Below are 23,434 nucleotides of genomic sequence, written 5' to 3' on the forward strand. Positions count from 1 at the left end.
TGATCAGGACCAAAGACAAATCACTGACCCTCTAGAAGGTGGAACACAACTTTAAAAACAGATTCAATGAGTCCCTCCACAAATACCCAACCGTATGGGAAGGCAGGAGACTGTCAGAAGTAACAGTTAAATGTTTCCAACATGGAGACCTTGAGCTGCCTTCATGCATCAATCAGAAGGCAGCAGAACTAGTTCAGAACCACAGAAAACTGGAAGGAGACTGCCAATTCAGACAGCAGCAGAAGCTGGCCCGGAGTCTCAGGCCCAGATGGCTTTCCCTGTCATCAGACCAGGTGCCAACCGTGACCAGGATGCCCGTCCATCTACCTGACAAAGGGAAGCTCAGACCTGGCGAAGAAATAACCCAGAAGACAAGGGCGGGGTGGGGCATCCAGGAAGACGCCTGTGTGCAGAAAGAGCGGGCCCCATTACACCAGAGCGGGAATGAGTCAAGAGCACTAGTGACAGGTCAGGGTCCCAGGACATCAGGCACAGCACGGGCACAGCCTGGCTGGCAGGCTGGGCACAGCTCTTGCCACTCCTCTCCTTGAGAGGCAAGTCTCAGGTTATAAAACAGCTCATGTTTCCTTCATTGCCCTCAAACTTCCTGGAATGAGAGATCTGGACTGCTTTACAATCTCTTGGAAAGAAACTATGAGGACGCTAAATCTGGGACTCTGCAGAAGGACCCTAAAGACGATGGAGATGATAGAAAGATACATGAGATTTGGCAGCAGGTGAGATTAAGCAACAAATTACAAATTAAGGGATTTGTGGACTGTGGGGTATTTTCCCAAAAGCATATGAGTTATCACTCTTCTGGCTTTAAATATACTCATAGCAAACTCTAAACATTTAATGTGGCTCAAGTCATAACAGGTTGTTTCCAAAAGCTACGTAAAAGGTCCTCTAAATTTGGGGGAAATGGGATCTAAGAAATTCACAAGCAAAGCAAAACTGCACTGGTCCACATGGTAAATCCGATAGTAATTATAAGCTCTATAAATCCACACATTCAAATCATGAGATGGGAAAAATTTAGAAAACACCTAAGGCCTTTCTCCAAGTAGAAGGAAATGAACGGCACTATCTTTACAACAAATAGGATTCCCTCAACTTCAAATCATCCCAGGACTTTTCCAAAATCAACAACAGAACCATCCTTCCTGGGCCATCTCCATTGCCAGTACCCATCCAAACCCTTAGGGCCTTTGAAACACCTTGTTTGACCACTCTTAGAAAGCTCAGCCTTGGACAGCAGCTTCCCACGCGTATGAATTATGTTTCAATCCCCACTGAAGTAAGGGACTTGGGTTAGTCCAAATGGTTTCACAAAAGCAACCACTCAATAAATAAATGTCCAAGTTTAATTCCACCCAGGTGAGAGGAGTAGTATTTCCTCTCAGGTCAAACAGCTCTTAGGGTTTCCTGACTTCACCAGGAAACAGTTTATAGTCTCACAAAAAGAAACATGTTGCAGATTAACACGGAAATTAACTTAATCTAAAATTAAAACAAGCAGAATCCTTACCATCTCAAATCCGTACCAAGCAGTGAATTGTTATGGACCGAACGTGACCTCCCAAAAGTCCTATGCTGGTGTCCTAACACCCAATGTGACTGCATTTGAAGACAGAGCTTGTAAGAGGTGATTAAGGTTAAATGAGGTCACAATGGCTGGCCCTGATATGATACGGCTGGTGTCCTAATAAGACACCGGCGTACACACTCTCTCTCTCTCTCTCTCTCTCTCTCTCTCTCTCTCTCTCTCTCTCTCTCTCTCTCTCTCTGCCCCTCAGCCATGTGAGGACACAGTCAGGACGCAGGCTTCACCAAGAACGGAAGTGGCCAGCACCCTGGATCTTGGATTTCTAGCCTCCAGAACTAGGAAAAGTAAAGCTTTGTTGTTTAAGCCATTCAATCTATGGTATTTTGTTACGGCAGCACAAGCTGACTAATATACTGACACACCACAGTCACAAGAAAATGAACAGAAATTAGCCATCTCACCATGCTGCCACATGTCTTTGCATCCTCATGGCCATTAGGTAGATCATGGGGTCCTACAGAGAATCAATCTAACTGAAAACACACTGTATTAGCAGAGAAAGGACATGACATACACATATCCCTTTAGCTCGCCTTTGGGGAAAAGCCAAGTCTTGGCCCCCAGTTCTAGAATGTCTTGAATTGTAACATTAAGGCTGAGTATTCTTAACACTTTGAGAACAGTGCCACAAGGGCAGGGTGGGGATGGGGAGGCACTGGGGCACGCATCGAGAGAAAGGAGACAAGGAAGACGATGAGAAGCAACTGTTTGAAAGGCCACTTGGTCTGGACTGGCGCAGCAGCTCAGAAGGAAAGCCACGACGCAAGCTTAGGATGGAGAGCCTGGCTCCACGAAGGCCACCACAAGCTAGTGAACGTCATCTATGAGAAAGTCCAATGTGGGGTTCTCGTTCAAACACTTCCTAAAGCCACCTCCAAGAGTGGCTTACCAGACACACAAGAGCCTCTGGCTTTGAGGCATTTTCAAGTCTCAGCAGACACGCTCAAGCATCTGGTACATCCTAGGGAAACATCATAAACTCATGTATAATCAAAACAGCATCTAAAAATAGAAACAGCCATGTAGCCAAACCCCCAAATGAGCACACACTTTGAAGAATCTGAATGAACTAGAAGGGGCAGGGAGAAACTTCTCTGGAACAATGGAGAAGCCCCGTGTCTACACTGGAGCCTTGCTCACACAGGAACATGTGCATTTGGCAACTCAGGGAATTGCACACCTAAGATAAGTGATTTCACAGACTGTAAAGTTTTCCTCAAGTTTAAAAACAAAAGAGGGGGCAAGATATGGGGTCAGGAGTCCTGGGTTCAGACCCTGATCTGACCACTTCTTTAGCTCTGCAGCCTTATACAAGTTGCTTCACATCTGAGACCCACTAATCAAATGCACAAAATTGTGATAGTAATAGTATAATTACCGTACTGTTATGAGAATTAAAGAGGGCACCTTCAACTTTCTTAAAAGCCCAATTTTAATTTAAACTACCAAACAATGTACCTTGTACTAGGTAGGTATTCAACAAATGTGCTTCAAAAACAAAGAGGAAAATGGTGACCCAATTCTAAGACTGTTTATGATAATGAGACTTATAAACACACTACATTTACGAAATCAACAGGCACTCTGCTGACAGGTAAAACAGCACGGGCTCTGATCTGGGGCAAGGGGACTGAAGGGTCAAGGTATGTGTGTTCCCAAAATGAGAACAGGAGTGAGCAGTGGTACAAACCCCCGAACAGAGAGGAGCAGAGGGGCAGAGGGGTGCTGGGCGGGGGTCGGGGCACGGCTGGTGTGCAGGCGACCACGTGCTTTACAGAAAGTGGCCAGGAGTCGTGCATATGGCAGCAGTCAACACGGATGAAGCTTCTCTCTCCTGGAACTTACAATCTACTGTGGGGAGAGAGCTTATAATAAACAATCATAATACAACATCAGGCAGTGAGGATTCTATACAGAAAAATAGTTCAAGCTAAGGAGCTAAAGGGTAACAGGTAAAGGCACAAGTTTTAACCAGATGCTCGAGGAAGGAGTCTCCAGTAAGGGTACATATGAACAGGACCCTGGGAGGAATCAAGTCATGTAGGGACCTAAAGAGAGAGAGTTCTAGAAAGAAGCATCAACAACAGAAAAATTCTGAGGCAAGAGTGAACTACTCAGTACCTTTGGAACATCAGGTGAGATAGAGGTGAGGAAGAGACAGGCAGGTAAGACCAGAGAGATACTACGGGGACACATCAGGTGTCCAGGGTAAGGATGTTTAGCTTTCATGCTAAGAGAGACGCCAAGATAGACAGGGGAAGACTGCAGGGGTGTAATGATTTGCATTTATAAAAGAACTGTTGTGGCTGCTGCCAGGAAAGGTTAAAAGGCAGAAACAGAGAGCTTTAGGAATCCTAGCTCAAGCTAGAGACTATATGGACTGGTGACAGTGCTGCCAACCCAGTTCCAGAAGACAGTGTGAGTTTAGAATAAATGGGTTTTGCAAAATCTGGAAAAAATAGATAAGTACCAGATAACTCCAAGATTTTGAGCAAAGCAGCCAAAGAAAAGGAACCGGTATTTACTGGCAATGGGAAGACAGGCAAGGAGCAGATGAGAGAGTGGACATACAGAGCTGGCTTGGGAAACCTCAAGTTCATAAGACTATCAAGAAATCAAAGTGCAGAAGGCAAGTAGGCAAACAGAGTTCAGGATAGAATCACTGTCAAACACAGGGAAATGGGCAGCTAAAGCCACACTGATTACTGGATGCAGTCATCAAGTTCATTATTAGCCTTGGCAAGTGGCCTGACTCTGGGGGTTCAAAAGAGAGTGAGTAGGGAGAGGATATCAATATGAATACGAATAATAGAGGGAGATTAACTGTTATGACACTTTCTTTCAAGAAATTATGCTATAAAGAAAAAGAAATGAACAGCAGGGTGGGGGGAGACAGGAGAGTAACAGAGGATTTATTTTATGGGAGAAACCACAACATGCTTTGGAAATGATTTAGTATAGAATAAATAATGCAGAAGAAAGGAGGGATACTTCCCACAGTGGTGTCCTAGCAGAGACAAGAAAAATGGACTTGGGTGCGCAATGGGAGGCGCTGCCCAAAGACAGACACTTAGAGGCGGAAAAGCTTCAAAAACCATCCCAGACCACAGCAGGTTTCCAGCCTCTTGCTTTCAATTGCCTTCAACACCCCTCAAAGCTGGGCTGCTCTAAGAACTCGACTGTCCCAAGCTCAGACATCACACGCCCCGCCTCTCCCACACCCGGAGACACTACCGGTGTGGTCGCCTCTCCCACTAGCAGTCCAGGCCGACCGCGACAGTGATGTGCTGGGGAGCCACCAGCGAGTCTGCAGAAATGTCAAAGGCGGCAGGCTGCGGACGCTGCAAGGCAGCGGGTCTCAAGCACAGTGACGGGAAACGAGTGCATTAACCTCCTCCCAAGCAGCCATGCCTACTGGGAAGGCTGGTGTCTCACCGTCACTTATATTGGCTTTCCGGTTCCACTCAGTCTTCAGCAAGGTCCATTCCTTCCAGTTAAGCTCATCATCAAGGTTCAAAATACCTCATCTGTAAAATGTGAGTCTGACCTAAAACCTCCGAAAGTCCCTTCCTGCTCTAGCAATCTGTAACTCTGCAGGCGGGCTCGCCAGTCCCTTGGTGCCAGAGCAGGACAAGCAGGCTGGCCACAGAAACCTGCCATTTGTCCCACGGGACTGTGACATCCACACTCCTGGCAAATATCTATTTACTGGTCCTCACCCCTGCCCCCAACACTCCCCTGTCCCAATCCTCAGCCCTTGTTCAAAAAGCCCCAGAGTTTTCAAGGCCCCTCCAAAAGCAACTTCTTTGATTAAGTTTTTCCTGGTTGCTCAACACTGGGCCTTTCACATCACCCGCCTCCCAGCTAAGCCTCCTCACACCAAACCCAACAGTCACAAACATCTGATTTTTAAAGCATTTCATTGTGTTTTGCTGTGCTTCATTGATACCAAGTCACACATATTTTTCTCTGGTTAGAAGCACCTCACAATGATGATGGCTTATATAACTGGAAGTATTTTTTCCTTTCTTACATAAAATAATAATGCATCACCCAATGGCATCTTAGAGGAGATGAAATAAGCTACTCTGACTCCTCCAAAAAAAGCAACTTCAGTTCCGTTTTTATCAGTCACAATGCTTCCTACTCTTCTGCTTCCTGAAGAACTCCATCAGGTACTGATCAAACGGGAACTCTATCTAGACATGCCCCACCTGCTTGACTCAAGGTCACGAACAGACCCACGACAAAACAGCTACAGACAGAAAGAAATCAAGCCTTCTCGACTCTACAGTCTTCCAAGACAGCTGCAGCTTTGTTTTTCAAAGAAGAATAAATTTAATTTGTTTTCAAGAAGTATATTCGCCCTCATTGCACCCAGCTGTCTGTCACATGGAATGATGTCGGGGACACGGGTAAGAAACGTCTCAGACTCGCAGCCCAGCCTGCAGCCGCTGCTGCCCACGGCTCACGGAGGATGCGCGCGCGAGCTTCGGGCTGAGGGAAGGCAACTCTACAACCACCGCCCTCGTTCAAATGTGGCTCCAAGAACACTCAGACGTTGATTTTGACTCACTAGTCATTTTAATTTCATCCTGTAAACTGGATTTGCAGGAGTTGGGCATATGTTTCATTCCACAGACATCAGAAATCTCTGAGAAAGATTTTGAAGAGCGTCAATAAAAATTCTACTCTTTTTTTAAAGACAGTGCCGGTGGGGATGGTGGTGCAGGGGGTCCTGTCTCTGCACTTCTAACTCCGCTCCTTGGCTACAAATTGGCCGGTGTTGCCAGCAAGGCCACTGCCTCTCTCACCACCTCATGGAGATGAGTGGCAGCCCTCAGCCAGCTGGCTGGGTCGATGACAGTATTAAAAATACAGATTTGTATCGCTAGGCAAAGAAACAGAAAGAAATAATGAATGTATCTGTGTGTAAGCAGGGCGGCCAATCAGGAGGGGTGCAGTTTTTGACTCCCTCTGACAACCAATTCAATTCTAAGTGCTAATAAAGCCCAGAACCACACTCACCCTCCTAAATTTCATATTTTTGGAGTCTTACCTTTTATAGATGGTTCCAAAATTACCTCTATTTACCTAAGTGGTAGTTAAAAGCAGGGGAACTCTGTGTGGAAAGCCAGGGTTTAAATCCTGGCTCTGCCCAATACTATTCGTGTGAGCAAACTGCTAGTCCACCCTTGGGTAGTTTCCTCGTCTATAAAATGGTTGGTTCTGAAGATTAAACGCGTGAAACACAGGTAAAGGGTTGGAACAATAACTGGCAAAAACGGAAGCTCTCAAGACAGGTTCCAGCTAGCACAACTACTGGAAGATTCTAAGAAAAAAAGGATACAGTACCCCTGAAATCTAGTCAAGGCTCTATAGCTGGCCAGAGTGTTTGAGATCTCAGATGAAATTTATAGGAAGCAAATGAAATTCGAATACAGCTAATAGCTCCCCTCTCTTACCGTGTAATTATGTGTACTCATTATGTGTGTAGCATGTTATTATTTAAATGTTCCTAATTTCAGCCCCAGCAGGCCAAGGGCCCTCAGAGAGTGGCCTCAGCCTCAGCCAGCCCTTTCAGAAGCTTTCGTCCATGTATTACCGCCAGCAAAAAGCAATGCAATCTACACAGGAAGGAGACAGAAGGCCCGCATTCAGCAGAAATCTTAGTGCCGCCTCCCCCAGAAGCCTGGCTCTAACTAACCAGCTGCAATGATGGCTTCGACTCCTACAGGACAATCCACGAGGCTGTTCCAGCACACATTTCGCTCCCTCTAGTAGGCAAAAACACTCCTTCCTTGTCACTTTAGAACCACAAAAGCAAGACTGATGGCAAACATGGATTTTACAACATAAAATATGAGGCCTCTCTACTATCTTCCGTCTGCGTGGGTTATTACCACTGTACGAGACCTGCAGGAGCGGGCGGTGGAGCTCAGCCACCGAGAGACAAGCTGCTGCTGCTGGCACTCTGCTTGTTAACAGACACCAGACCCCGGCCCTCCTCACACAAGAGGCGCAGCCAAGGGGCTGCCAATTCGTTTCCCAGTTAGATAAAAAAAAAAAATTATGTCAAGCCCATGCTATTGCCAACTCAAAATATTATTTTTAAATTGAATTTTCCCAAGAAACTCTGGGAAGACCAATAACCCAGAAACGTCTTTACTTAATATAGGGAGAAAAAACCAAAATGCTTTTTTTTTCAATACTACTGTTGCAAAGATATGGTGTCATTCTCATTCCATTCTGCGTTCTAAAGTAAGTACTGGAGTCAAAGTTACATGACTTGAGCTGTAATTCCAATTCTGCTACTCCATAAAAAATAACCGTGTGACACTGGGAAAGTCACTACCACAGAGAACACTCAGAATGTTTTCTTCCATTACAACAAAAACGCCAGGGGTCTCAGAGGTACCTCACTATCCAAGATCCCCAAGCTACAAAGCGAGAAAAGGGAAGTGGGGGAGAGAGTCACCCCAGCACCATGCTATCTAGGGTACAGGCACCTGCTCTCACGTCTGTCCGGCCACTTTCATATCATACCACCCAGTGAGGGCTCTGTACCGGACAGTTTCAAAATTCTACCACCAGATAACTTCCTGTCACAATTAAAACTAGACCAATGGGGGGATAGGGTATAGCTCAAGTGGTAGAGTGCATGTTTAGCATGCATGGGGTCCTGGGTTCAATCCCCAGTGCCTCTTCTAAAAATTAATTCATTAATTAATTATTAAACAAACAAATGAGCCTAATCCCCCTCCCACCAAAAAAAGAAACAAACAAACCAACCAGGACCAATGGAACTTTTGAAATAAAAAACTTTCAACTTTTGAAAATGAACCTCGAGGGAATGGGGGACAAAAAAAAAAAAAAAGGAAAAGCATGACTGTTAAAACCACTCTTCACCCACAACTAACCTATCTTCTCTTGCCCCACAATGAAGAATCCCAAATAGTGTGCTGTGATGTACAGCTCAAGACAAGGTCATCCTATTGCACATTATATGAATGATGACCTATTACAAAGCATCCATTCAAACTCAAGTGCTACACACTGAAGCACACATATGTACACACATTCAGAGACAACACTGCTTGCAATCATACCTGCTCCCCCACAGTCCTGGAGGCTGCCTGCTATTTATGCCTTCTCTGGATCACATCCCCCTAGGAGAGCACCCCTGAGATGCTGGGACCTACAGAGGAGGAATTATTCCCATGATTTCTGTGCTTCCCAGTAGCCGCCAAAGAAGAAAGCACACTTTGCTAGCTGCCTTTAAGGAAATTATTCTTAAAACACAAGTAAGTTCTGAAACAAGGCGATGTGTTTACTTATTAGCACTACTATCAAAATCCAATATACAGAATAAGAAAAAGGTGGCCTTGGAATACTGCCTGCACAACACTCAACATGAAGCAGAAAAGGGAAAGTTCACAGCAACGTCACAACCAAAAGACGGAAGCCATGATGTCTTAGTATTTAAAAAACAGTCAGTCTTTATCAGGGTGAGAGATCACCTACCACAAACAAACAAAAAATACCTTGTTTTAAATGCAAGTTTTAAAGAATTCTTTAAAGTCTTCAATGACCCCAACAGAGATATCTTTGCCAACTTTATTCTTAGAATTCCTTCCTCAATATCGTCACCTCTGTGACTGTGCCAATGAAAACGAGGGCTATGTTTGGCCAACTGGCTGGCAGCACTAGTTGCTTCTTGAATGACTTAGTTTCTGTTCTTTTACCCAAATTTCACCTTTATTCAATCCTGGACACCTGGCTACCTTCTTGTCCTGAAAGCTGATTTTTCCCAGTTGGGTGGTTTTTTTTTAATCGCTGACAGACTCCTAAAGCACTAAGGCATCACCACTCCTGAACAGAATAAGAACACGACTGTCACAGCAGTAGGACCGAAACCCACATCATCCACAGCTCTACTGTTACTCCGGGGTCCAAGGATCCTCTCCTCCCAATCACCCTCCCCTCAAAAACGTAAAGCAAAACCCTGTGTTCAACATGAAGCCACGACAAAGAACGATCACATCACATGCCCTCTAAATAGACACAGGGCTTGGTGTTTACTCAATTACAGGCAGCCAAGGAGTGGGTGGCATCCCCACCTTGTAGGAGACGCAGGAATATACAGGGTCCAAATTGTGCAACTGTGGCAAGATTCTTTGACTTATTTTGCTTCTGCACATGCGAAAGATTCACAAATGGGTCTTTCCCATACACACCGACTCAGACTTCAGGGGGTTTCTGTTTCAAGTCACACAATACTAGCAGAACGTGGGTAGGCTGCAGAGGAGATCTCGGGGGAGTTCAGAGAGGTCATCTCAGAAAACCTCGCCATGGCCTTATGGAAACAGAGTGCCAACAGGTCCTGTCTGGAAGCACTGGTTCCAACAAACAACTCTCAGACAAGTCACCTTACAACTAAGCAGGATGGAAAGAAACGGGATGCCATAAGTCAACCTGTCCCTCTGCACCCTGGCAAGCGGCCAGGTTCCCCATGTGTGATGACTCTATTATCCCCTGATGACAGCAAAGACTCAAAAAGAAAAGCAGAATCTCTTCTTCCTCATCTTGCTCCAAGCAAGTACAAACCAGAACATGGTCAATTCATTCACATTTACATTAGATTCTAAAAGATTAATAAGCATGAGAGAGGCTGTTCAATGCTGCCACGGCCACATCCCCTGAGAAAATACAAGCCGTAGGTAAAATAACCACATGCTAGTTCTGAAATGGTCTTCACTGGATGATTTCACCTGAGTCATGTTAATCCTGTTGAAAAGAGACATCAGAATAAACTCAGGGAGGAGCAAGTTTCCTCCCCCGGCTTCCACAGATCTGTCTGATAACCAAACAGGATGAGGTGCACTTCCTGACACATAGCACAGGAGTTCTGTGCCACTGTCCACCTGCTGCCGCGCAGCCACCTGCCCGGCCTGCTCAACAAGGAAGACAGCCGGGCCTCAGGCAGCTGCGGAGCCAAAGAGAGAGCAGGAAGGGACGCAGGCACACAGGTTTAGACTACTTCCCACATAAACAGGGGATAAGAACCAAGCCGCCACATTTCAGCAAGAACAGCAAAGGCTTCCGCCATCGTGCTTGGGTAGAGAGACAGATAGCCACATAAAAAACCTGGAAGGCGGGCTCCACAGCAGAAACCAGATCGCAGCCCTGGTCTTGTCCATAGGGCAGACTAACTAAGGCACCTTGCCAATTATATTATGCACCATGAAAATGAACCTATAAACCCAACAGAATGTCCCAAAAAGCTGCCGTTAGGGGCCCGGCCTGAGAAGCACGAGTCACCCAAAGCACGTCCACTTCAGAAACAAGGCCAGGCCCAGAGACATCATCAAATCCAGCAAAACAGGCAACTCACCATTGACCGCCTTCAGGCTCCCAGCAATGCCTTCACCGTGCTGCCTCTTCTGGGCGTTCTTGAACTCCTTCAGAGACAAATAAAGGACCTTACGTACCACCCTTTCCTCTGACCACGGGATCCCATCACTGTCGTCCTGGAGAGACATAAGGAAGAATGGGGAGACGGGAAGTTACTCAAAAGAAAGCAAGCAAATAGTAAGAGTAGGAATAAACTTTAAAAAAAAATCGAAGCAAGTAATGTGTGATCGAGACCCAGTTCTGGAGATGAGAACTCAAATCCTTTGCTGAAGGGGTGGCACTGGGCCTTCCGACACCTGCAGAGACCTGAGGAAAAGAGCTCCTCAAAGGGCCGCAAAGGGACTGGAAGAAAGACACAACCATCTCTCGCCCTTTCTACGCCCCAGGCCCAAATACCGTCATGAACTAGTAATACTGAAGGTTTATACTCCTGGCAAAGTCTAGAAAAGAGTGACTGCACCCACAACAGGAGATGCAACGCACCTCTGTACTGGAGCTTTTTAAACTGAGTAATGCCAGAGAGGCATGCGCCCTACAAGTATGTGCTACGCTCTTGGAAAAGTTGTTGTTGCTGGGGGTTGGTGCTGCTTTGGAGGAATTTACAATTCAGTCAGAAGAAATGAAATTGAATCTGCACTGGCCTTTTAAGGAAATGAGTCCCCAAAAGGGGAGCTGGGTAGGGGCAGGTGGAAAGAAAGGGAGAGAGAGAAAGAAGAGAGAGACCACTGCAGAAAGAGGCAATGGATCTTGATGGAGTAGAAAATGCAATGGTAGGAGGAATGGTTTTTTGAAAAGAATACACACAAGTTAATAACAGGTCTTGAAGGTCTCGTGTAAAAGTGTGGCTCCCTTCCGTCTGTTGTATCAGATCCAGTACAAGTTCCAGAGAGACGAATGAACAAAATAAAGGCTGGGCTAGGGGGTGGGGGAACCAAAGAACCAGCAGCAGCCCAGAGACCACTCCAGCAATTCCAGTAGTAAAGACAGAAACGACCAGCAGGGATTGAGGCAGGACAAGCGCCAAGTCTGGGAAGACAGAGATGGTGGAACGGGTGCCCACGCTGAGTTCACTGCTTTAGGGACCCAGCAAGAAGGTTTTCAAGGTTTAAAGTGTTGCTTCACACAGCTGGGGACAGTCACAGGTTCTCTTCCACGGGTATCTGTACACTGTCTGCCAAGCTAAGAAGTCCTTACCGTCACACACCTACTTCAACACTTAAGCAGTGTCTAAGAGTTCAATTTAGAGATGGACGCATTCTCAGATATTTGGGGCCTTAAGAGAATAAGGAAGACATGAACACTCAGGCTTTACTGAGCAGGATGTTGGATATTCCAGTGCCTTTTGTTCAAACAGGAGGCCAGGTATCCCGGAGTCAGGCTGGTGCTGCTGCACGGAATGTTCCACAGAAGTGGTTTGTTCTCTGCGGGCCACCGGGTCACGAAAACCTCCGTGGGACTAGACGAGGGGGTAGCTTATCCGAGGCCTCTTCCAGCTACACTCTGCGTACAAAAACTGCACCTTGGAAATCCAGCCGCAAGGACTCTAAGCCCTAAATAACAAAAGTGTGCGCCTGTTAAGCTTCCAGGATTTCCTAGAATGACAGTGATTCTCCATCTTCTGTAATTAGGGGAAGAGAAGGCCCGGGAGAGAAGAGCTAGGATTTCCACCCTGTCCAGCACGTCCCTCACTGCTGCAGGCCTGGCGGGCTGAGATTTCCGTTACCTCCAGGGGAAGAGGTACATCCTGTCTCCCCAGTCGCCCTCCTGGGAGAGCCCAGTCGGCTGCAGACCAGGGTGATGGTGGCCGCGGCTCACAGGGACAGCAGCAAACTTTGCCTCCACCCGACGGGAGGAACATGCATAACTTCTTAACTGCTACTGGGTCCAAGTCACCAGAGGTCTTCCAAACGCACAGTTAAAAGCCAGAAAAATGAAGCACCGACCAGACCCCACTTGGGGAGCCCGTGTAGCTACGGTGAGTTAAGACAAAGGTTCAGCTGCATGAAAAGCACAACGTGGCCCAATCCACTCTTGAAGCAACTCCCTTGGATGGGCATGAGAGCACCTCTAGCCTCAACTGAAGGACAGGCACAACTTCAGGAAGCGCCCAGGCCTATTAGGCGGCAATCCACCTTTCAGGATCCAGGGAAGGCAGAATTCTCTCCGTCTCCACCAGGTTCCTACTCTCAGGGTTTACATCTCCACAGCAAACAGTGCTGTGATTATAAACGATTATTTCTGCATACACACAGTTTATACATTACAAAGCCCCAAAATAGCTTTCAATGTAAAACTCCTACGGCAATTTACTGCCTCCTGTTCAGACTAGTGCCTTCATTCTGACTCCAGGCCCCCATGCAGAGAAATTACACCCCGACAACTAAAGCCTAATTAAAAGTCTAAGTAAACCACGTGAGATGAAAACTCCCGCAAAGGAAGGCGCACTGAAGGTTCGCTCCGTGACCCCAGAGGCCCCCTGACACCCATGAAGTGCTTTAAATGCAAGAGAAGCAAATCCAGGGCACAGAATATGGGGTTTCAAGTTCTTGACATTAAAAATCAAACTTAAAAAAACACACAATTGACAGTGCCGGTCAAGACTCGTCATCTCCCTCAAATGATGCAAGACACAAACCTAGTGGGTTAAGAAGCTGACTCTGTTGTTTCCAAAGGCTCACCAGGTAAGTAATAATTCAGAGATTAAAAATCAAACTGGCGTTCGCAGCTGCAGAGCCATGATGAATCACTACGTTACGCTCACAAGCCTCCCCAGTGGAAGGCGAGGTGCAGGAAGGTAAGGTGGACCTGCACCCAACCCCCAGGCAACACCACGCTGTGTGAATTGGGGTCGTGGGAAACCAGAAAGAAGGTACTTCAGGGGCCTGACACTCATCACCGTTCTGAAAGGCCAAATGCTGAGTGCTCTAGAGAACAGCTCAGACAAAACTCCCTCGTTAGAAGGCAGACTTCCCACACACGGTCATCCACACGTGGCCTGCCGGGGCCTGGCCTTGCCAACATCCAGGATGGGCGAAGTATGAAATCACGACAATTTTCTTGACTGAAATCACAGCTCCTCCCCATGAAACACTCCAGTGAGTAACCTAGGTGACACCTCTCATTCTCAGCCGTAAGCCTGTGGTGTCCACATCCTGGAGAAATCCCCAACCCGGTGGCCACACCACCCCTTCTGCAACTGCCTAGTTCCCTGCAGAACACACACTGCCCATCTCAAAGCCCACATGGCCTTGCAAGGCTCCAATGTACTGACCCCATCATAGTCCCTTACCCTCAGCTAAACACTAACCAGTCCTTCACAGACAGACACCTCTTCCGTTCCCGCGACCCCCCTACCTACCAGTCACCATCACACCCACACAGGCTCCTCCTCGCTCTCTCAGGCTTCTCTCATTATATCCTCCCCTACCCCCACCCCCAGTCTCCTGTATTCAAATATTCACTCCCAAATCACTATGGTCAAACAGCCCGATTGGGCCTCAGTTTTCAAAATCCACATTATTTCCGTTTGGCCTTCCTGGGCCACTTCAAACCACGCGGCTCTCCCTCCCCTGAGGGAATCACTCGGGATTTGAACTGCAGCACTAAACACAGAGAGATCCTTTCCAAGCTTCCTCCACTAAACCAAGCACCCAGTCCCTTCTCCTCTACTGGTCCGCTTCATAAAGGCAGACACAGGAGGAATCACAGCCATCGGTACAGGAGTCCAGCAGCCTCACTCATTCTGATACAAATTCAGTTGCCCAGAGTGTGCGTCCGTTCTTCTGAACTGCATTAATCATTTAAAAACATCCCTTGCCAAATGGGGTTTCAATAAGATCTCTAGGTTAATAGCCCATCAAAAATATGGCAAGAACAGTTCAAGCTCCCACCTTTCCTCATTCCCACCCGTCAATCTCTTACTTGGTTCTCCCAGAGCCCAAAACAAATGCTTAGCTAACACTGAAATAAAAATATTTGGGTCTGCCAACCGGGGCAACGGGGGGAAATGAACACCTAGCTCTAGGTTTAGTTTGCTATGGACTGTGAAAAATACCTTTCTTAGGCAAATGGAAGATTTGAGTAGCAAGACCTTTGAAAGTAATAGCGAGACAGCGTTATTTTCATTTGCAAAACATCTGCCATTCTTTGAAGTAACTGGATAATTTCTTGTCAAAAATGGCAATAGGTCAGGAATTAAACTAGAATGCTTATGGTCATGACCTTTTTCTTAAAAGGAAAAACAGAGCACAGCATAACCTCTAGCTGCTCCAAGTTTTATGACAGACGTGTAAGAAAAAGGAGCACAGAAAAGTAAGGTGTGAAGACACTGCACACCCTGCAGCGGGGCAGCACCACCTAAGCAACTTTTCCAAAGCCCACGGTCCCGGGAGAGACACAGCCGCCTTCTTCCCACCTCCGTCCATATCCCGGCAGCTCCAAATGCGCACCCAAGACCACCAGTGCCTTAACCACTTGGCGAGTTGTTAGAAATGTCGGTTCTTGGGGCCCTCCCCAGACCTACTTAATCAGAATCTTCATTTTAAGATCCGCTGGTGATTCTCATGCACATGAAAGTTTCAGAAGCTCGGCTGTACACACTGGTTCCCCATCCTGCCCATTTCACATCACTTTCTCATTCCCGTCAAAGTAAAGGCAAAGGGAAAGATGAGGGGAAACCCCAAGATGAATGCTTCCGAACTCCATCTAACTGTGGCATTTCTACTGTCAGAAATAAGAGGTCTGTATTAATATATTCTGAGAAATCCCTTTGACTTCAAATTCAGTGAATTAAAACAAGTGACCAAATAGCAAAAAGTGAAATCAACAAAAAAAAAAAGTAAGGCACTAAGTAGTGTTAGTTCCTTGAATCGTTCCTATGTAACACAGTCTCTCAAATCCTCATTCTCTGATTACCCAAACTGGGGTGACTTCCGTTTAAAATGTGACACCCGGAATTAAATTAAACATACATTTCAACATGTGAATAAACAGTATTCCAGAACAGGGCCAACACATGCAATAAGATCATTTCTATTTCCTTGCACAAATCCAAAAGTGAGGATACAGTGTAATGCAGCCACATTACACGGTTGGATCTCATTAAGCTTGCAGCTAACTATACTCTCCATGGTAGTTTTATTTGGGGTGGGGGCAGGGGCGGAGATACTTTGTTTTCTCCATTACAACAAAACCCAAAGGAAGGGCTGAATCCAACTCAAAAAAAAAAAAAAAAAATGGCTCCAAGTTATAGAATTTTTCTGCGATGGTCTCCTGATTGCTAAGGGAAAAACTAAAAACAAAAAGGTCACAAAAAGAGTCACTGTGCATGAGAACATAAATCGAGTTGTTCTCTTTAACCAGGTTTATTTGATAGGACAGGCTGCGGAGTCTCCTACCCACGCACCTTCATGGAGAAAGGCTGGGGCTCTGATGTAAGTGTGCAGGACTTAAACTCTGGCTGTTTTCAAAGTACTTCAGTACCTACCCCAACCTCCACTGATGGCGAAAACTCAAACCAATGCTACTTTAAATAAAGCCCCAAACCATCTTAACATTAATTTGCTGACCGTTCAAATCACCTCTCCATGGCCCATGCTTTAAAACGCTGGGTTATTGATTTAATGTGCTCTAACTGCACCAAGGATTCTTGTAATTGATTGTCTCAAAACTGATCAGGTCACTGATATAGTAAAGCCATGCCCTCCACTAGGCCACAGGGCCCAGCGGAGGCTTCCTGGGCTTCTGCTCTCCAGTGACAGCCAGCTCTTCAACAAGATGGGCTTCTAATACTCCTTACAGCTTCCAATACTCCTTAGAGCACCCAAATGCTTTAGTGCAAGGAAACAGGGATGCCCAGGTCAGTCAAGCTTACAAAACAGGTGCTAGGCAGATGACGATACCCACTGGAGTCATAACGGGGGAATATGAAAAATGATAATTGTTATAGCCATCCCTGAGTATCAGCAGGGGATTGGCTCCAGGAACCCCCAACGATACCAAGATCCCAGGATGCTCACGTCTCTCATATAAGTGGTTATATTTGCATATAGCCTACCAACATCCACATCCCTCCACTGTACACCTTAAATCATGTCTAGATTATTTGTCATACCTCATACAATGTAAATGTTATTTACATTTTTACAGGTGGAGCAAATATTCATATATTTGCTGGTGGGGCAAATTCAAGTTTTGCTTTTTGTGTCTTTCTGAAATTTTTCCCCCTGCATGTTTTCAATCCTCCACTGGTTGAACCCAGGAACGCAGAACCCATGGAGATGAAGTGCCAACTGGGTAACAACAGCAAACATCTACCGGGTGCTCACTACATGCTAGATGTTGGGCTCAGCACTTAAGAGCAATTAACGCCTGTGATTCTCTGCTCAGCCTCCCTTTGTACAAGGTCCACACCATACTTTCTCCCTTTAGTTTAAAAGGGATGGGAAAGGAAGGAATCACAAAACTCTTCGTGTCTTTTTTTTTTTAATGAGCTTCAGTATCTTGCCCAAAGGTTCCATGGCTGGAGAGAACCAGGGGATGGCACAGTCACCAGCTCCACCAGTCCACTGTGTGGCAGGTGCCAGATCAGGAAGTGAAATTTTGAAACTCAGAAATTTGTTATTAAAGAGTAAACATTAAACATGTAACTCACACTGGCTTCTACATGAAAGCACCATTAAAATTACTAATTACAAGAGGCAAATATAAATGTTATATGAGAAACAACTTGTGACCCTGAGCTAGAGCTGGAAACTAGTAAGAGGAGGCAGCGGAGGGGAGCAGGGGAGGGAGGGAGTTTCCTCTTACTGGCCTTTACAACTACCTTCTGTAACTGAAAGCATATCAGTTCTAAGGGCATCTCTCAAAGCGTCTGTAAGCAATTTCTCTGTCTTGGTTTTTTTTTTCCCTGGTTTCAAATTCAGGCCATCTTGATTCAGGAGAGGGGAAACAAGGATGAAAAAAAAATCATAGGTTCTAGGGAAGCACATTCTTGATCAATTAAAAAAATTTTTTTTCTAACAATGCAACTATTTAAAAATGAAATAGGTCCCAATGAAAGATAGTTAACCGCCTAAGAGACTCATGAATCGCAGGTAGAGTGACCAAGTATTTCATCATCACAACCAAGGGCACGGTTAACAATGATGCTGGGACAACTGGTAGAAACCAGGGCGTAGGTCTACCAGTTATACTAGGTCCCTTCTACCAGATCTGAACCCATTAAGGAAAGGTCTTCACTACCACACAGGTCATTTTTAACATCACCACTATGAAAAATAAAGTCAATAGCCAAGACACAGCAGGATAGAAGTGCTTTTTAAGTTGAAATCCAGAGCCTTGAACCAATGTTTTAAATGTCGACCTGCTGGGGTAGGGGTGCACACAGGCACTTGCAGAAGGCATTACATTCCATAGAAAGCATTCCTGCCTCCATGGGGAAGGGGCACAGTGAGTCAGACGCTCCTCACAGGCTCTGGTAAGTAAAACAAGCAGATGGGGGCACAGAGACTGGGAGGAAAGAGAACATTAGGTTCACAGGCAGGAAAACCTTCTAACATGAAACCTAGTTATTAAAACTTACACAACTTCTAAAACAAACAACATGTGTTTGGATTACAGGAGCCACTGGATGAGTTACCAATACAACCATGTGCATACATCCCATTTCTATCCACCTTGCCAACGCTCTGGGAGTGGACAGATTTGTTACTTTCCACCCTTAAAAAAAAAATGAAGTGTGATGTCCAGTTCCCCACCCCGGGTTGGATTAACAGGAAATGCCACATAATGGGGGTGGGGTGGCAGAGAGAGAAGGTGGGTTTGACTGACCGAAGCACAGATGACCAATAAGAAAACAAAATTTGAAAGACTGGTCTAGGAGGAAGGTGGGGAGAAAGAATTCCTAATCCTTTCCTCCTTCCAGGGAAAAATATCTGGAAACCTCTCCATGAATGTCTTTTATTTCCAAGAGAACAAGTTTTGCATTTACCTGCTGTTAAATCATTCCACTTAATGCAAGTTGTTGCTGTCTGAAATGTCAGCCTCTTCCATCAACAGTTTGAGAGAACAATGAAAGCATCAAAAATAACAATAATTTGGGGGGGGGGGATGTTGATTCTTGGCACAGATTCCATATAATCAAGGGTTTACAGAGCCAGAGAGAGAGAAATATTGAACGAAAATGTGAGAGAAGGGCACAACTTAGGCTAAAAGTACTGTTTCTTCCCCTTTTAACAAAATATTTCCTTCACAGGAAATCAACTCAATTTCTCAAATCAACTTGATGCAAACCCATTTTTATAAATTCCATAAAATGGTTTAACTGTCAATACTCAAACATCAAAGAGAAATCAGGCAATATTAACATCTAGAAATCAGATAAATGCCCAGGAAGCCACTGACTTACTGAACTTGTGAACATTGTTCCTTTGCCTTGGTTTTAAATTAAAAGCACTTCAAGCAGCAAATTTCCTCCAACAGACATGCTTCCCAGGATAAAGTAAACGGCCTGAAAAATGCTTATGCAAGGAGAGTTTTACTTCTTCCAAACTCCCATTAAATAATGTGTACTTATCTTTGATTACCGCCTATTTAAAAAAAAAAAAGCCACAGCTGAAATTGGATTAAGAACTTCTGCTGAAAACGATTTATTGCATAACACAACTCTGACAGCCTGAATCTCTGGCCACCAACTGAGCCTTTATAAAAATCTGCTGGGCAGCTGCCAAGTCAGCTCTTTTGCGTCTGAGCGTGTCAGACACCGCCGTTGTCAAGGCAGCGGCAGCCTGGGCTGTGGCGGCGCACGTTCATGGTTAAACGGTGCAGTCAGCGAACAGCAGTGAGGGCCACGCAACACAGGGTGCAAACCCCCACCCCTTGCAGTTCTTGGTCTGACAGTTTGTTGTTTCAACATCATCAAAAAAGACCTGAGATCGACAACAGGATTATCTCCAAGAATCCAGCAGAAATCGCACTGGCAATCTACCTTCAGTGGAGGGAACTGAGAGGGGAGAGGATACTAAGTCAAATTACAAATAAATATTGGACCAGTGTCTTGGGAAAAAAAATCAGAATGAGGAACAATGAGCAATGCCAACGTGCACCTCTACAACAACCTCATTTGGGAATAAATTATTAACAAGCAGGTTCCCAAAGGAATTCTGGCTGAGTTTGGGTCTTTTAATCGTTCGAGCGTTTTTAGGTTAATAAAATACCCCCCAAATCCCTCAAATGGCATATTCTAAGCTGCACTATCCAATAGAACGGTCACCAGCCACATGCAGCTATTTACAATTAACTTAATTAAATTTAAAAAATTAACTTCCTTAAGTCATACCGGACATATTTCAAGTGCTCATCAGCCATATGTCTCCCAAAATGAATGGCACAGCTACAGAATGTTTACAGAAAGTTCTACTGGACAGCACTGTTCCAGAGCAGTCCTTACAATTAATTGGACAGGGTTTTGAGTTGACTGTGTTACTTGCCAACACATTTCATTATCTCCCTGAGACTCTTCAAAACTTGTATCTTTCTGGAATATTCCTGCTAGGCTGAGTAGAGCATAATGTCAGAATTCACCTTACACAAGAAAACCAGAGTCGAAAATAGGTAAGAACAGATATGCACCCATACAAGTCTCAGGAAAGTGGTTCCAATTCAGATTTGCGGGGAGTATATGAAAATTCTGAGGATGAAGTTATTATAAGATTCTTCAGTCTATAAGGAAAACCTGGTAACACACACTGCTTTAGAATGCCTTCAAACCATTTTCTAAGGAATTCCCCTACAAAATAAATCCTTCGGGATTAAGACCAGACAAAAGCCAGCACTCCACCAGCCAGTCTTCCCAGCACCAACAGGGGGACCCAAGCCTCTGAGACTGATTACCGTCCCGCCTCCTGCCAGGGCCAGTCAAGGTTAAGGGCATACCATGGCCAAAGGTTAGGGCAATTTTTACACTTCTGCTTCTTCCCAGGACACTGCTGGGTCATTTTATAAGCTCACTCAATACCTGACTGACTTGCTGGCTTTTTTGGCCCCACAAGGACCTCCATCCAGGAAATAAAACATAAGCATACACACATTCCCAGAGGACTGGTCATCTGGTCATGCTATACTGGAAACCACTAGGGCCTTGGTTGGGGGCCACTGTATGAAAATTTTCAGATTATTCTAAAGAACAGAAATAAATCCTATCCTTGGATTTAATGTACGTTAACATCACACCATGTTCACCCTGTCCCCCTTTTATCATACCCTCTGGGACCACCCCGGGATGGGTTTGCACCCTGTCATTTCGGGAATGAATGGGCCTCCAGGAACAATCTTAATGCCTGTCTCCCCTTCAAGCTGTGCCTCCCACTAAAGGCACATGCAGACCACTGTGTGGCAGGCCACACACTACTAGTTTCTCATACAGTCTTTCCTCTACATCCTAGAACTAGTCTGTGAAAAGCAGTGTCAAATGTTTCCAAATGATGGACCTGAGGTTAAGACAGACTGTGTCCTAACTAGTCTGATTCCAGAGGACCTGCCACATCTTTCTAAATCTCTGTGTTCCCAACTCATCCCAAGGAATGAGTCTAGTGCACTGGAGGTATCCAAAACCATCTCAATAGAGAGAACACATATAAACAGTGGTCTCAGGGTAGAAGAGACGTGGATTCCAGTGCTGGGTTTCTGTTGAGTGCTTGCCAACCTGAGCATCTGTGACAACCCCGGGGCTTAACAAACCACACACTGCTGGTTCCACCGGACTTTCTCCCAGGTGCTGCTGAGGCTGCTGGTCAGGGAACACATTTGAGAACCACAGCTGTTCACAGCCTTTGAATGAAAACTGTTCTCAATGCCACAAAACATGTAATTGCCAAATCTAATGCAATTTATTTGGTAACCTGACTCTCCCCTGGTTTTCCTGTTTCCTCCCTACCCTTCAACTCTGATTCCTCTGCCCTCCCCAATCTCTATGATCTAAATACCCATGATTACTAAGTCCTTTGCTTGACAATCTCCTCCCACACCCTCCTATCTCCCCGTGGGACTCTCTCTCTGTTAAGTCTACCCCCCATCCCCATCCCCATCCCAACCCCGGGCCTGGCTACTCAGGGTTTAGAATCCTGAGCAGGGCCTGCAAATTCTTTCTAATTGTTCATATTCCCCTCCAAACCCAGTTAATGCTACCTGTCCTTAGACACAGACTTAAAACTGGCTCTCATCACCTCCTCTCCTACAGAAGAAACCCTCCTGATGACCACTACCAACCAACTGCTAGTCCAACCATCTTCCACACACTGTTTCTCTAAAACAGCCACACTGCAGTGTGTTACTCCCTAAAACCACCAAATCCACCACACTCCTCCCGCCTACTCAAAAGCCCTGTGTGGCCTTCCCAGTGGCTAATTTCCAAATTTCTTAGCATGGCCTATAAATTATTTTGTATTGTATTTATTTAAATGTATTGAAGCCGCTATGGTAAGCCCAACTCACCACAAAGGCTTTAATTCTTCCCCATCTCTAGAACTCCCAATCCCCTGCCCCAACCGACAAGGGGTGAGCATCTCAAGTAGAGGCAACAGCTCTCAACTTGGCATCCTCATCTCAAAACAGACACCAGGAAACAGAAGAACTGGTGATCATTAACTAAATATTGATCATGACTTCAACAGTAATTCAACAGTAAAGAACAGACTTTCTAAATACAGATAAAAGTCCATCCTCAAATTTTTTTACATCAAAACTTTAGTACCAAGAAATACATAAACAGTCAATTAGGCTCAATTTACCAGCTCTGTCTGTTTTTCAGTATTTACCCATAGCTCTCTTGGTTTTTATAATGCATATAAATCATGATTCTATGTGACCAGGACCCTCAGTACAAGATACCAATTTTTTTAACTGATGTATTTCCTATCAGTTAATCTACTCCTAGTCCACTGACAAAATTTAACTGTATGACTAGTTCACAATGGTTTGCAAAGATCACAATTATTTCTGCCATCTGAACAAAACTGAGTATCTTCACTGGCTCCTGTATCCAAGCCAGTTCTGGTATTGCTTCTGTCATGAAAAATAAGACTTCCTACAGTTTTGTTTTGTTTTGTTTTTTAGCTCTACAAAGCCTGACATGGAGAGGGCTTAGAGAAAAGGGAACCCTCCTACACTGTTGGTGAAATTGTATATTAGTGCAGCCACTATGGAAATCAGTATGGAGATTCCGTAAAAAAAACTAAAAATAGGCTTACTCTATGATCAAGCAATCCCACCCTTGGGTATATATATCCAGAAGAAACTCTACTTCAAAAAGGCACATGCACCCCAATGTTCATAGCAGCACTGCTATTTACAACAGCCAAGACATGGAAACAACATAAATGCCCATCGGCAGATGACTGGATAAAGAAGCTGTGG

At 45.3% G+C, this 23,434-nt stretch overlaps 1 protein-coding gene across 5 annotated transcripts in view; it reads right to left on the reverse strand.

Annotated features, from left to right (window-relative positions):
- JARID2 (jumonji and AT-rich interaction domain containing 2) overlaps positions 1–23,434 on the reverse strand; it is a 228,546-nt gene that overhangs the window by 110,403 nt on the left and 94,709 nt on the right. For all 5 annotated transcript variants that reach the window (XM_072945636.1, XM_072945634.1, XM_072945635.1 and 2 more), the window contains one exon: positions 11,004–11,139. In XM_072945636.1, coding sequence (XP_072801737.1) covers positions 11,004–11,139 — 136 coding nt within the window. The remainder of the gene's footprint in view (positions 1–11,003; positions 11,140–23,434) is intronic.

Source organism: Vicugna pacos, chromosome 20, assembly GCF_048564905.1.
Source record: "Vicugna pacos chromosome 20, VicPac4, whole genome shotgun sequence".
Taxonomy (NCBI): Eukaryota; Metazoa; Chordata; class Mammalia; order Artiodactyla; family Camelidae; genus Vicugna; species Vicugna pacos.